The sequence below is a fragment of the Phyllobates terribilis genome, unplaced genomic scaffold (assembly GCF_046119375.1).
Source record: "Phyllobates terribilis strain yellow unplaced genomic scaffold, ASM4611937v1 Scaffold_11__3_contigs__length_659146591, whole genome shotgun sequence".
NCBI classification, from domain to species: domain Eukaryota; kingdom Metazoa; phylum Chordata; class Amphibia; order Anura; family Dendrobatidae; genus Phyllobates; species Phyllobates terribilis.
Window position 1 is genome coordinate 479,296,682 of NW_027362771.1, and position 14,693 is coordinate 479,311,374.

The following is a 14,693-nucleotide window of genomic DNA, read 5'->3' on the forward strand; positions in this document are numbered from 1 at the left end:
GGGAGACAGCGGAATCATCGATCCTGCAGGAGCTATGCCGGCTGGATCTTGAATCTCTGGTGCTGCGAGTCCCAGAACGCCCACTGCTCTTGCTCTGCGGTGGATGCTGCTCCTGGGTGCGCTTCTGGCGCCGAGGCTGCTCCATCTCCTCAGGCTGCTGCAGCTGCAGCATGGACTGCTGCAGCATGGACTGCTGCTCTTGCTGCTGATGCAGTGGGGAGGACTGCTGTGAAGCCATTTGCACTGCGCCCCGGCCTGGCCGGTGATCTACCCTTAAGTACTCTTATTGTGCCAGGGAGACCACAGGCCGGCGTCCCCGCAGCTTCCGGTACCTCCCCTGAAAATTACATCAGGGGGTCAAAGGTCCCAGCGCGCGTCATCGGGGCGCAACTTCCGCGCCACTTCCGGTCGCGCCCCGTGATGTCATGTCCGGGACGCGGGGTTTGCCGGCTACCATGCTGTGTAAGTGCCGCAAACCCCCGCCCGCACGCGGGGAGACCACATGTTGGCGCCCCCCGCGGCGCTTCCAGGAACCACGGGACCGGCCGCAGCAGAGACTGTGCCCGGCCAGCACCGACCGGCCCCGGCCCAGGTAAGATGACTTGCTGCTGTCGCCGCCGACGAGAAGGAAGGTCCCCCATCAAGCACAGGAAACCACTGATGCAGAGAGAGGCGCCGCCCTTTTTATCTTGAAGGTTTCCTGTCCGAGAAAGGGGGGATCCCCTCTCTCGTTGTGCCGTCATGGGTGACAGAAAAATTGGGGGACAAATTTTGGTGCCATTTGTACCCATTTCCCAGTGTGAAAATGTAAAATCTGGGGTTTAAACTAAATTTTGGTGGTAAAAATGTAATTATTTTTTCTTCTCTGCCCAATGGTATAAAATTCTGTGACACACATGTGGTTTCAACATGCTCATTGCACCCCTAGAAGAATTCATTGAGAGGTATAGTTTGTAAAATGGGGTCTCTTGGTGGGGGACGGGATCTCCTGTTCTGGCACCGCAGGGGCTCTTGTCAATGTGATATGGCACCCTCAAACCAATCCAGCAGAATCTGAACTCCAATATGGCGCTCCTTTTCTGAGCTTTGCACTGTGCCTCAAAAAGTAATTTTCGACCACATATTGGGTATCGGCGTATTCAGGAGAAATTTCACAACAAATTTTGGGGTCCATTTTCTCCTACTATGCTTGTGAAAATGAAAATAACTTGGGGCTAAACAACATTTTTGTGGGAAAAATATATTTTTTTCATTTTTACAGAACAACATTGCAAAATTCTCTTAAGCACACGAGTGCAAGGTGCTCACCACACGTCTAGATAAATTCTTTGAGGGGTCTAGTTTACAAAATGGAGTCACTTGTGGGGATTTCCACTGTTTAGGCAAAACTGGTGCTCTCCACACAAGACATGACACACGCAGACCATTCCATCAAAGTCTGCGTTCCAAAACGTCACTCCTTCCTTTCTGAGCCCTGCTGTGTCCCCAAACAGTAGTTTTCCCTCACATACGGGCTATCGGTGTGCTCAGCAGAAATTGCAAAACAAATTTTGGGGTCTATTTTCTCCTGTTACCCTTGTGAAAATTGGGTCTAAAGTTAAATTTGTGTGAAAAAAAGTTAAAATGTTCATTTTTTCCTTCCACATTCCATTAGTTCCTGTGAAGCACCTAAAAGGTTAATAAACTTCTTGAATGTGGTTTTGAGCACCTTGAGGGGTGCAGTTTTTAGAATGGTGTCACTTTTGCATATTTTCTGTCATAAAGGCCCCTCAAAGTGACTTCAAATGTGATGTGGTCCCCAAAAAATGGTTGGAAAAATGAGAAATTGCTGGTCTACTTTTAACCCTTATAACTTCCTAACAAAAAAATATATATATTTCAAAAATTGTGCTGATGTAAGGTAGACATGTGGGAAATTACTATTTTGTGTGACATAACTCTGATTTAAGGGCATAAAAATTTAAAATTGCAAAGTTTTTTCCAAATTTCTGTTTTTTTTCACAAATAAACGAAAGTCATATCGAAGAAATTTTACCACTATCATGAAGTACAATATGTCATGAAAAAACAATCTCAGAATCAGGGGGATCCATTGAAGTGTTCCAGAGTTATTACCTCAAAGTGACAGTGGTCAGAATTGTAAAATTTGGAAGGTTATGAAGGTGAAAATAGGCTTGGGGGTGAAAAGGTAGGGTATTCCCATCTCCAAGATCCTATCCCAATATATAGTACCTGTAATAATAATAATAATAATAATAATAATAATAATAGAAAATACCTCTAATTAGAAATGTAGTATAGTTCTTCTGATTCAATATGTCGCTTCCCCCATGTGCAGGGCATTGCAGTAGCTTAGTATTCATGGTTACGACCACTAACTGCTGTCACTATATGCATTGCATGGTCATAACCATGGATACCTAAGCTACTGATATGCTCTGCACATGGGGAAAGCAACATAGCGAATCAGAAGAACTATACTACATTTCTAATTACAGGTATTTGCTAATCTTAGTATTGTTACACCTACTACATATTGGGATAGGATATTGGAGATGGGAACACATCTAATTCTTTTTACAGACATAATTGTTCGCTATGAAAAAAAAATAAATTAATTGAAAAAAAATGACTGAGGTGGGAGACTTAATACAGATAAAACGCTCCATCACACATCTTTTTTTTTTTTCTGCTTTGGCTCGGATATCGGTCGTGTTATGGTATTCATACATCGTAAAAACAGATGATTACACCTAATACTTCATAAAAAGCAGGAGATACAAGCTAATGTTCCCAGATAATACACGCTCTGGATCCATAACAGAATACATTGCAAGCAGAGAGGCTGAGAAAGGAGGCATGAGGAAGAATGTGTCACCCTGCCCACCCACAGTCATTGTTCAGAAAGACAGGAGAGAAAATCTTGTGGACTCACCCCAGATCTGTAAGAGGCGGCTTGTCTCTTCCTCGCCTATAACACAGATATATCTGAGGTCCTCGGATGCTCCCATTATTGAGGTCAGCCAACAGGCCCGTCGGTGTAGTGTCCATACATACATATCCCTGCGGCACCTCTTCCCCAAGGGATTTAATAATCACGGTAATATCGGTGATGGGTTCCTTTGGTTTCGCTATCTTATGGCAGGCATCATTAAAATGGATTTCCTCCTCGAGTGGTTTTGAGGAGTCCGTTAATCCGGCAACAACAAAGTAGTCGGCGACACGGGGTCCTTTGTCTTCCATCATCTTCTGTGTTGGCATGAGACAGCTGAAAACACAGGAGAGAAGAGGAAATATTAGGACCCTGTTTATTAACAAGAATATAGAGGAATCGCCGATACAGAAAATAACGTCAATATTTTGCCTTTCTGATCTACTAAATTATATGGTTTTCCCCCATCAGAGGAAGAAATAAATTCTGAACTCCATTTTTCTGTTACTAGAGAATAACGCATTTTGGGCAGATCAGTAAGGGGACATGTCTGCTTTGTCAGCTTCCATGATAAATAATGCCATGTTCCTATGAATAAGGACTAGTACAGGTCCGAAATGCGTAAGGTTCATATTTATCTACCTTTTTTGGATGGCTTTTTTTGAATCCTTTTTTAATGGAATTATTTCAATAAATCAGATTTTTATATTTATATGAATTATTTTTCTAGAGCCAGAGTCCAACATTCTCTTACCCATTCCCCACTTTTTGCATCATACTACCAGGAGTGCCGACCTGGAGGGTTCCATGCACCAACCGCACGGCAACATTGCTGACAGTGCAGCGGTAAGCGGATTTCCCCTTTTTTCCCTACAAAGTGTTTCAATTGTGTCTGTCCTTTCACAAACAACCTATACGGTCTTGCTTCATTTATCCCCCACAAGTTGTACCAGGCTAACATGTCCAGGAACTGTCTCAATACTCCGGCTCTATAACCTGCCACCAATTCATTTGGAGTAAGTGTTTTCTCTTCTTCAGCATTCTGACAGCACTATAGGCGCTTAAACTTCCTTTTCCTCACTTCCCAGCATGCATCGCGCCTAGCAATGTCCAATTGCTTGCTTGCCCTGAACAGTGTGACAGACTGGGGAGCAGACAGAAACATTTCCTGAAATGCGTCTCAGCATCTCTGCAGCTACAGACGGATTACACTGAACAACAGGAGGTGGAAAGAAAATTCAACAGAAGGGAGACACCTATGGTCCGCAATATAGAGGGAATTTTGGTAGGTCAATGCATTGTTAAAAAGGGGTGTCCAGACTTAAAGTACAAGACTTGTGAATCCACACATCGCACGCACTGCGCGCTGTGGGTGGTCGTGTAACTGCAAGTATGTGATTTGCATTCTTCCGACCACATTGTGACTAGACGTATCTGGCCTCACTCAATGCACTTTCATTGAGCGAGGCTGTGCACGTCTAGTCGGCAAGTGACCGCATGTATTTAAATTGCATACTTGCTGTCATGCACCGGCCAGCACCGGAAAATACTCACAGCGTACAATGTGCACAATGTGAGGATTCACAAGTCTGCAGTCACACAGAGTGGATGAAGACTTGTAGTCCAAGTACGGACGACCCTTTTAAATAGAGTGGTGTACAGACATATCACATTATTGTTTGTTCATATATAGAAGTGTTGAGAAAACATCTGGTAGAATCTGCTGCAAACTGTGCGCTGTTAACTCAAGACTCAAAATCGTATCAGGAAAAGAAAAAAAAATCTTCCTAAACATCCCCCAAAGGAAAAAAACAAGGTTTTTTTTTTTTAACCTCTCAAAAATTTGAGAACCTTACAGTGACTAATTGCTTGAATAGCACAGGGAGTGAATAACAAATAATGCACAATCCCAGAAGATGAAAAAAGAAGTCTCTTACTCATCATGAAAAAAAATGTGCCAGAGGTTGATTGTAGATATGCTAGAACAGCAGAAACCAACTTCTGTTTTATCCTTCACAAGAAAATGTTAATCACATTTCTCAATAAAAGAAACTCAAAATATATTTCATTTCCTGTCCAGTTTGTCAAAAGGGGCACATATGTAAATCTTCTTGAGGGGGTTCCCACATGGATATGCTGGGCTGCATGCAAATATAAGGGCATGACCACACAGGACAAATGTGCTGCAGATTATTTTTTTTTTTTATTTAAGCTGGAAAATCAAGTATATTTTAAAAGAGAAATACAAACTTTGCAAAACAAAGTGCTACATGGAAATTTTAGAGGGGATTTTCGCCCAAAATATAAAATATTGCCATATATTAACAAAACAGTACTTAGAGCAGTGGCCAAGAGTTTGACAATTATGATTGCTTTAGTGCAAGATATAATGATTCCCCTGTTTAGTTGCCGCAGCCATACTGGTCTTCACGTAGCCAATTAAGGTTCATTTCGTCTAGCCCTCGACTGACTTTAGGGGGCTTGCTAGTGGATGCTAGTGTAGTTTTAGCCTGGCCATACATGTGCATACTGTTGACCAAACAACTAATTCTGAAGCACTACTGTACATTTGTCATTTTTCATGTCTATGAAAGCGAAAAATAAAAATAAAGTGTATGGTATGTATTGGAGGAATGAGGCATCAAATGTTAGAAAGTGCCTTCATTAAAACCACCAGTCAAACAAAGTACAGACAAACAGTAGGAGCAGGTGACAGCGCTTTCATGTGCTCATCCAGCACCCGGCGTCTAATGAGCACAGAACATTGCCGTGTGATATTTGAGGTGTCAGACGGTTTCAGGATTTACAGCCTATAAAGGAAAAAGGTCGGAGTTTTACAGATGAGCCCAGGGTGATACACTGAGTGTTAGATACTTGCAGCTGACCACACACTGGTCGTAGAGGAGGTCGATCACTCACACAGCGTGTGGTATCATTACTGCTGCCACATGTCAGGCAGCTGGAGAGGACAGAACATACCAGGGCCACGTGTGCTTCCACTGCATCGTCCAACAGTCCAATCTCCATCCTCTTATACATATAGGGCCCGATTCATCAAGATGTTCGACCGTTTTATGGCAAAAATATTTTAAAAAAACACATCTTGAAATGTAACAAAATACTTTTGCAACTCCAAGTTGTGCAAAAATCTAGCAACTTATGGGTTTTTAAGGCCGCCCCAACCAACTCCGCCAAAGTGGGGGTAGTAGGGATGAGGCATGGCGATGCCAGTCCAAAAAATATATTGTCATTCAGTGGGGGTAAATTACACCAGAAATGTACTCCTGACCGGCGTAACATCTCTGGCAGAGGAGCTCGGCATTTCTAAGATGCACCTACATCATTAAGGGGCGTGCGCTTCCTACTGAATCAGGCGCTGCCTTCATTAGGACAGCCATGTAAAACTCCAGTCTTAATAAATTGGCCCATCGTTTACAACCAACATTGAGGGAGATTTATCAAATCTGATGCCATGGGCAGTGGAGGAGCAGCCGGATTACTACGTTCTGTTTTCAACAATCCTTAGGAAATTAGAAGCAGCAGTCACACTGGTACGGGTACGACCTCAAATTATGCTTTTCCATAATTTTGTTAAATGGGTGTACAATATTGAAAAAAAATTAAGGTATGAATGAGCTTAAAATAAAAAACAGTGGCATACTCACCTTAATGCACCCCTGTGGACCCAGCGCAGGCCCCTGTGGACCCAGCGCAGGCCCCTGTGGACCCAGCGCAGGCCCCTGTGGACCCAGCGCAGGCCCCTGTGGACCCAGCGCAGGCCCCTGTGGAGGTCTGAGTCAGCTCCAGAAGTAGTGCTTGCTGTTAATAAATCAGAAAAAACATCTGATGACCAGCTTTCTAGTCAACTGCCAGCTGCAGCCAATCACTGCTGTAGTAATCCTGTGACTTCCCAAATCCGGCACAGATCTCCAGAGCAACCTGTGCTGGAAGCACATGGATACTGGAAAATAAGTATGCCAAAGATTTCTATTTTAAGTGCCTTCATTTTTTTTTTCCCCTATATTGGACAACCCCTTTAAATCTACCCAGTCTTCACATTGATAGAGAACGGGTAAGGGATATATTGGGTTTAAATAAGGAATAAATAAGTATTGCAAAATGTAAAGTGGACTCATCTGTTCACATTCAGTCAGATATAAATGTCAGCATTGCCCTTTATTTACCATTGTATGGGCTTTTTCCTTTAGTGATACTTTTTATGATCTTAACCAAGTGGGTGTGGCAAAAGGATTCCTTGGGGGCATGTCTTGAGGCTGCTCTGAGCCACACTCCCTTATAAAGTCCATAAAAATTCTGGAACAGCATGGCGGATTTTAAAAAGTACTACTCAGAGGAGTGGCGGGAATAAAATAAGAGCAAAACCTCCCCACTTTTTGGTTCTCTTTAAAAAAAAAAATTGTACCCTGTGATATACTTTTTTGCAGGAAGCCTTTGCTATATAATAAAAAAAAAAAAAAAAAAAATGTAATTGAGAATCAGTCCAGCAGCAACCAAAGGGACACTACTTCCCCAGTCTCTGTCAGTTGAGAGGAGCCCCATGACATATACGTTGGAAGCTTTCCCAGCATGTAAGGCAAATGTAAGGCTCAAACAGTAGTGATAAGTTGTGCCAAATGACCAACTAAACTCTGCTACAGGCATCAGAGGGAAGCAAATGCCGGTCTTTGATACGTAATCCAATCAATGCATCTAAGAGGCTTTAGGATGACTTAATGAAGTAAGCTTGTAATTAAGTAGGTGCTAGTAAGGTTTGTGCAGCTCCACAATGTGCACTGGATTTCCTCCATCTGCTGCGCACATTCCAGTAATGACACCATAAGACGTGTGGATTATAAAGCCGGCACAGACTGTACGACCAGACCACAGAGTAGAGACGCGCTGCACACCCCGGACGGCCAGTCTCACATCCACAGCCAATAAAATAAAACCTCATTTTAGGGCACAATACTTGCTTCAGTGTCAGGTCTTTGAAGAAGATACGATTATTGACTATGTACAAGAGTTAGGGGTCTGTGCACTGAACTGAATGTATCTGACGGGAAAGGCAGAGTACGCTTTAATGTCACCACAAGTCCCCACTCACCAGGCAGTAGCCAGAACAGCTTCCTTACCCTGTGGGCAGTGTATGTTGGCAAAGTATTTATTTCACTGTATAGGGCAGCGCAGCAGACTATACTTCCTCCGAAGGAAAGCGTAAACCAAACGATTTTTTTGCAAAGGGTCCCCATGTTGAACAAATGTCACAGCATCCATCCAGACGGTGGCCAATGTCATATGCTCCAAGTGTGGAAAGATCTATCAAATAGCACGTATAAGGCCAGGTTCACATCATGTTTTAGCCACGTCAGTGGCTCTGGTGAGACTTTTGCACAAAGGCCTGAAAAACAGGATTCAAGCGTATTTGAAGACAGTCACTTCAAGTTCAGTCTGACCTCATTTCTAGCAGAATCCGCCTCTTTCAGGTGTCACAAAAATGCAGTCGACCACGTTTTAGTGCCTGCCTGAAAAATGCAGATACTGCCGAAAATTAGGTCAGACTTAGCATGAAGTGACTCCATCGGTGGATGCACCTGCAACCCGTTTTGAGGGTTTCAGACGGAAGCCCCACGAAGTCACTGATGTTTGGCTGAAGAAGATGGGAACCCGGCCTATGCTGTCATGTTTATAGTCTACTAATATTTCTTCAGGAAAAAATATGGTTTTAACAAGAACCAGGATTCATCTTCTTTGTGAACAAAATGAATACAATCTCAAAAGTTCAAAGGCACCTGACATAGTACATGTTTCCTCGTTATCCGCGTGCTCCCGGTTGGCTCCTCTCCTCCCCACAGCTTCTGGCTTACTCCTTATTTTCTACACTACGCCTGGTGATCCACTTCCATAGGAATACAATGTGCAGCGCCGGAGATAACAGGTGAAGGACACTTAGGTGGGAGGAGAAGGAAGCCATGATCCACACTGACTTCTGCTGGCGCTTTCTTCTGTCAGTGGCAGCTCCAGCAAATGTGCAGTACAGATGGCTGTGTAGTACAGCGTCTGCTTCTGGTCTACATTGCTCATCACATACCTCATCTTTTAAGCAAGGATGAAAAGATCAATCATGTCACCTCTTAGGAGATGGAGAACGGTGCCTAGTGATCTCTCTTAAGAATTTTTATGTTAAAGATTCTCTTCCTATATCAAGTCCATGCAAAATTTTGTGCTACATTATCCTTCTTGCCTTTGTGGCTCTGTATAACCCCATCCACACCACTGATTGGCAGCTTTCTGCCTATGCACAGTGTACAAAGAAAGCTGCCAATCAGTGGTAGGGATGGGGGTATGCACAGCTCATCAACATGGAGGACTACCTGGCTGCGGGTTTACTAATCCTCTAGTGAGAATCTCCTTCATCAAAACTACACTAAGCAGCCCAGTAAGTGACACATCGCTGGAATCAGGGTCTCTGCCTCTATATTTTGCTGTTCTCAGATTAAGTGGCAAAAACCTAGAGACAAATTCCCTTTAAAGGAGTTGTCCAGTTAAAACAAGTTATCATCTAACCAAAGATAGGTGATGATTTGTTGATCAATGCGAATACGCCCCCAGGGACCACACACACCGATTGGCAGAATGGGGCACTTTTATCCTCGTTAAAATGGTGTGTCAGTGCTCATGCTCGACCACCGCTCCATCATTCCCTAAGGAGCCATCAGAAAAAAGCTACGGCCACCGACTAGCAAGTTATTACCGATCCTGCGGATAAGTGATAACTTGTTTTAACGAGACAACCCCTTTAAGTATCAGCAGTAAAGTCCACACGCAAAGGCAGAGTCGCACAATCTTCTGCTGCACCAAGCAGTGTTCCCATGTCAGTTTTGGTGCCTCCCAGCCCCCTGTGGTGACATTTTGGACAACCTCTGTTTGGTTGTAGTGGTCACATGGGACAAAACCACTGCAGGAACTCGGGCTGCACAGCGATACACATGAAAACACTGCTGGGAGCAACAAAGCTTTTTTGAGTGTTCAATAATAAAAAATAAAAAAATTATGAAAAATGTGCTTTAATGCAGATTTTGACTACCCTAATGAACTCAAAGGAGAAGTTCCAAAATAAAAGCAGTTTTCCTCAACATAAATTGACATACTACAAAGAAAATCCCTGTAAAACTCCACATTGAGGCAGCATAGTAATTTAGACTCCTATGACACGTGTTGGGAAAAATAGAATATTAATATACCATTATGAATACAAAGAGAACCCGCCCTGGCCATAAATACCGGTACATGATAACCAGGGCTGTGGAGTCGGAGTCTGTATAAAAAGGGCCGACTACGACTCCTAAAATATATAATAAATTGGGTACAGTAGTTCAATGCAGTTTGTGGGGAATATTTTTTTTATAAGAATTTGTGAAAGTTATGATAAGTCCTATAAATGTCTGTCCTATTCCTGATCTAAGGGTCTAGACTTTTAGCTGAGATGAATCTGTGCTACAGTAAATTCATCACTTAAACATGAGCCGTGTATGAGGGAGTCGGAGTTGTGGAGCCGGTGTCATGGACATTGAAGAGTCGGAGTTGGAGTCCGAGTCGGAGGTTTGGCTTATCGACTCCACAGCCCTGATTGATAACAGTGCCAATGACTCCATAGCCTGGATTTGCACACATGGACAGGAATATCACTCATGTGGTGACTGCTAAACATAAAACATGGACTGGTAGTAACATAAAAGAAATCTCTATTATAACCTGATGCCTTTGTAACTGGCGATGTAACCAGTCTATGTGCCCACATCTCTGCACTGCTGATGGCAAGAACAATGGACAATAGACCTTTCCATGGCCGGATGCAGCATCCCATAGAAAACTATTCCACAGGTCAGAGGGTCCTGACCCGGGATGTCTTAGAAAGATGTAAACGGAAGTATTTTGTGCATTCATGAAAAGAGCTGCTGATTATTTTCCTTTTAGTTACTTTAATCCCCTTGTGGAAAAAATGGCAGACATCTCTAATAACAGCAATCGCTTAGCATGGCGCAATAAACATTACACAGCTAAACCATGGCAAAATGGAAAGGTCGGAATTAATAGATTATGGATATGCTAGGCAAGCAGTTTTATAACAGTCTTATTTATGTACTACGTAGGCCAATTGGACTAATAGTAGTATAAACTTGGGGGCCCATTTTAAGAATTATTCCCAAAATATTGCATTATATAAAAGGATAACTTTCACTGATCACTGTGGATCTGACCACCAGCAAACCTGAGAAATGGTTTGTGAGTTGGGGGGCATTAGACAGCTGTATGAATCAGACTAATATAGAACAGCAGTGCACGGACTGGCTGGCGGCTCTCCCGACCTGAGCGTGTCAGCTTCAGGTATTCGTATGCAGCTGTCACGCCCTGCTCGGGAGAGCCAAAGGCCAGTCCACGCACCGTGTTCTGATATTGGTCTGATTTATACGGCCGTCTGACTGTGCCCTTACGAGAATTAGTCTCTTCAGACTGCAACCTCAATTAGTTGGGTACGGTTTTAAAGCCAATAGTCACACATTAATAAACAAACAGCACATTAAAGTTTCACTGATCCATACAACCATATTAAAAATGGATCCGAGTGTCCAATGAGTGAGACTCCGAGCATGTGCTATTCTCATCCTTTTATCCATTTTGCTTTGCAGATCAGACTCAACCATTACAGTCAGTGGGAACTATTAAACACGGCTGAAAAATCAGGGCTGTGGAGTCGAAGTCTGTATAAAATGAACCGACTATGAAAATATATAATAAATTGAGTACAGTAGTTCAATGCAGTTTGTGGGGAATATTTTTTCATAAGAATTTGGGAAAGTTATGAAATGTCCTATAAATGTCTGTCCTATTCCTGATCTAAGGGTCTAGACTTTTACCTGAGATGAATCTGTGCTACAGTAAATTTATCACTTAAACATGAGCCATGTATGAGGGAGTCGGAGTTGTGGAAATTGAGGAGTTGGAGGTTTGGCTTACCGACTCCACAGCCCGGTGAAAAATGAAGACATACTTTGTACTTCAATTTTCTATCTGTGTTTCATGCATTTTTCACTGATTCAGTGTTAAGAGTCAATGGACAAATAAAAGATCATTCACTGTCATTTTTAAAGAACGGATGCAACATGAATGCAAAAAGGAGGCAAAACTGATGACACGCGAGAGAAAAAACAGTTTGTTTTACACGGATGTCAAAATAGACACAGACGAGGAATCTACCAAACAAAGTTTTCTTCATGTGAAAACCCCTAAATGGGGCGGTGACACATCACTTATTGCTGTTTAATTCAGTAATAAAATTAGTTGACAAGGCCATAAAATGGTTAAAGCAGTAGAGAAAGCGGTACATTTTAATTTTATAGTAAAATATAGCCAGTGATCACTATTAAGGTGCAGAGCTTAGACATTATGTGGTGTCATCCACAAAGTACTACATATGTATCCCACACATACAGAGCGGCCTGTATGGATTATGTAGGGAACATAAATGAATAACCTTTCCTGAATCATTAGTGTAAGAGCTACAGACAAAAGTATAATCCAAAATATTACAAGAATAAGACTATAGACTCCAATGCAGCCAGGTTATTATCACTAAATCCCATCCATCCTCACAGCCAATACAACCTGATAAAACCAAATATAACCAGCCCTACCTGGACACTGAAATCCGAGAGATCCCAAAATAATCGAATCTACCAATGCAAGTATAGGAAAAAAAAAAAGGTGAAGTTCAGTAAGTGAGAGGGATACGACCTCTACAAATAAAGTCTGACAGCACACGCTGAACCGTTAGTACAAACATCAGCGGCTCTGCTCACCTTTGGTGACACTACACAAATACCCTCCTCTACATCGAGACTACTACATCAAGAAGGAAAAGTCAGAGTTATAGAAATCACAAAATCGATAGACATGTTAATGACATGCAAATGATGGGATTTTTTTTTTTTTTTTTAAGTCTTGATTTATTCAGTATTGAGTATAAGTGCCATGTGTAGCAATCCCGGCACTTACATATCTTGGCTGCCATCACTGATTTTATTAATGGTTGTCTGCACATGCTGAATGCACTTGGGCGAATCAAGATCCGCTGCTGGCAGTTCCCTTTGCAATTGCCAACCAATGACAACCCAGATGTGCTGGCGTTAAGTATGGAAACGCTACAGGTCATAGTAGCACGTTTGGCAATTGCAGCGGCTCTTGATAATTAGAGTAACCAAATGTATCCAGTGTGGCAGAACATTCCTCAGACAGCCATTAATAACCTCATTGATAGCAGGCAAGTCGTGTAAGTGTGGGGATTTCTTAGTGTAGCAATCGTACTCTAATCTGAAGAAATGTAAGACTTTCTGAAAAATTTGTTTCCATTCCTATATCATTTGCATATCATTAACATGTCTATGGATTCTGTGATTTCCATATTTCAATGACTTTTCCTTTCTAGTTGCGCAACATCAATATTGAAGAGCGTATAATTAGAGAACGCCACATGGAGTGCTGCAGAGGAAAAATGAGAACCTCCCCTAATAATGGATAGTTCTGGGCATATAGTCTAAGCATCTACACAATATTAGTCCAGTGACCACTAGTAGCATGCCGCTGATGAGCAAGACAAAGGAATTTTCCCTCTCAGCAGAATGTGGTGTCTGCTGAATGGAAACATGTTCTGCGCTTGCAGGGACATAGCATATCATCATTGATTTCCATAGGCCTAGTGCTTAAAAAACGCTCACGTACTGCACCGATGCTGCGTGAGAAAATTCTCAAGCAGCGGTGGTGGCTTAAGTGAGGTCACCGGAGCTAATCAGCTGATTGAACTCCAATGGCCTCTCTCCTGGCAGCTCAGCGCTATACACTGACACAGGTGTGATTAAGCTCCTGTCAGTGTGTAGCCTGCTGTCCTCTAGAACAGTCACATCAGTGATTGCTGATGTGACTGCTCTAGAACTAACCCAGATCTTCGTAGGACACTGGATTATGTCTTCACATTGGACAGGTGAGGAATATGCTTGTTTTTTAGTTTTGATATTTTTTTTTTTTTACAGGTGACAATGGCTTCAGTGGATTAGGCATTAGGTGAGTATAACTTTTTCTTTTTCTTAAATAAATAATTAAAACCGTGTGGACTTTTATTTCAAATAAAGTATTTTTTTCAGGCAGGTTTCAAAACCTTCACTATGGGGTTAGCAATGGGGGCGTCTTATAGACGCCTCTCCATTACTAACCTTGGCTTCATGTCAGCTGCCAATACAAGGCTGACATGAACCCCAACCCTATTGCCCCACTTGCCACCACACCAGGGCAAGTGGGAAGAGCTAGGCTAAGAGCTAGATTTGGCGCATCTTTATCCTTGGAGGGGGCCAGTATCCATGGCCCCTTCCCTGGCTATTAATATCAGCTCACAGCTGTTTGTTTAGCCTTTGCTGGTTGGCTTTTATAGGGGAACCCAACATCAATTTTTGTTTTGGGGCCCCCTGTAACCTAGAAAGTAAACGCTAAGCAAACAGCTGGGGGCTTTTACTAATAGCCAGGGAACATTTCTGGTTAATGGACCCTTTCCTGGCTAGTAATATCAGCACCCAGCCATTGGCTTTCCCTCTGCTGGTTATGAAAATGAAGCGGGAGCCCACGACATTTTTTTTTTTTTTTTTTTTTAAATTTAATTCTTCATTTTATTTCATTTATAAGAAATCCCATTGTCCACGGTGCTTGTTTTTGATGC

The 14,693-nt window shown here is 42.5% G+C and overlaps 1 protein-coding gene across 6 annotated transcripts in view; it reads right to left on the minus strand.

Moving 5' to 3' along the window:
• Positions 1-14,693, minus strand: part of DENND4A (DENN domain containing 4A) — a 172,691-nt gene that overhangs the window by 117,184 nt on the left and 40,814 nt on the right. For all 6 annotated transcript variants that reach the window (XM_073653431.1, XM_073653436.1, XM_073653433.1 and 3 more), the window contains exon 2: positions 2,936-3,268. In XM_073653431.1, the coding sequence (XP_073509532.1) occupies positions 2,936-3,268 (333 nt within the window). The remainder of the gene's footprint in view (positions 1-2,935; positions 3,269-14,693) is intronic.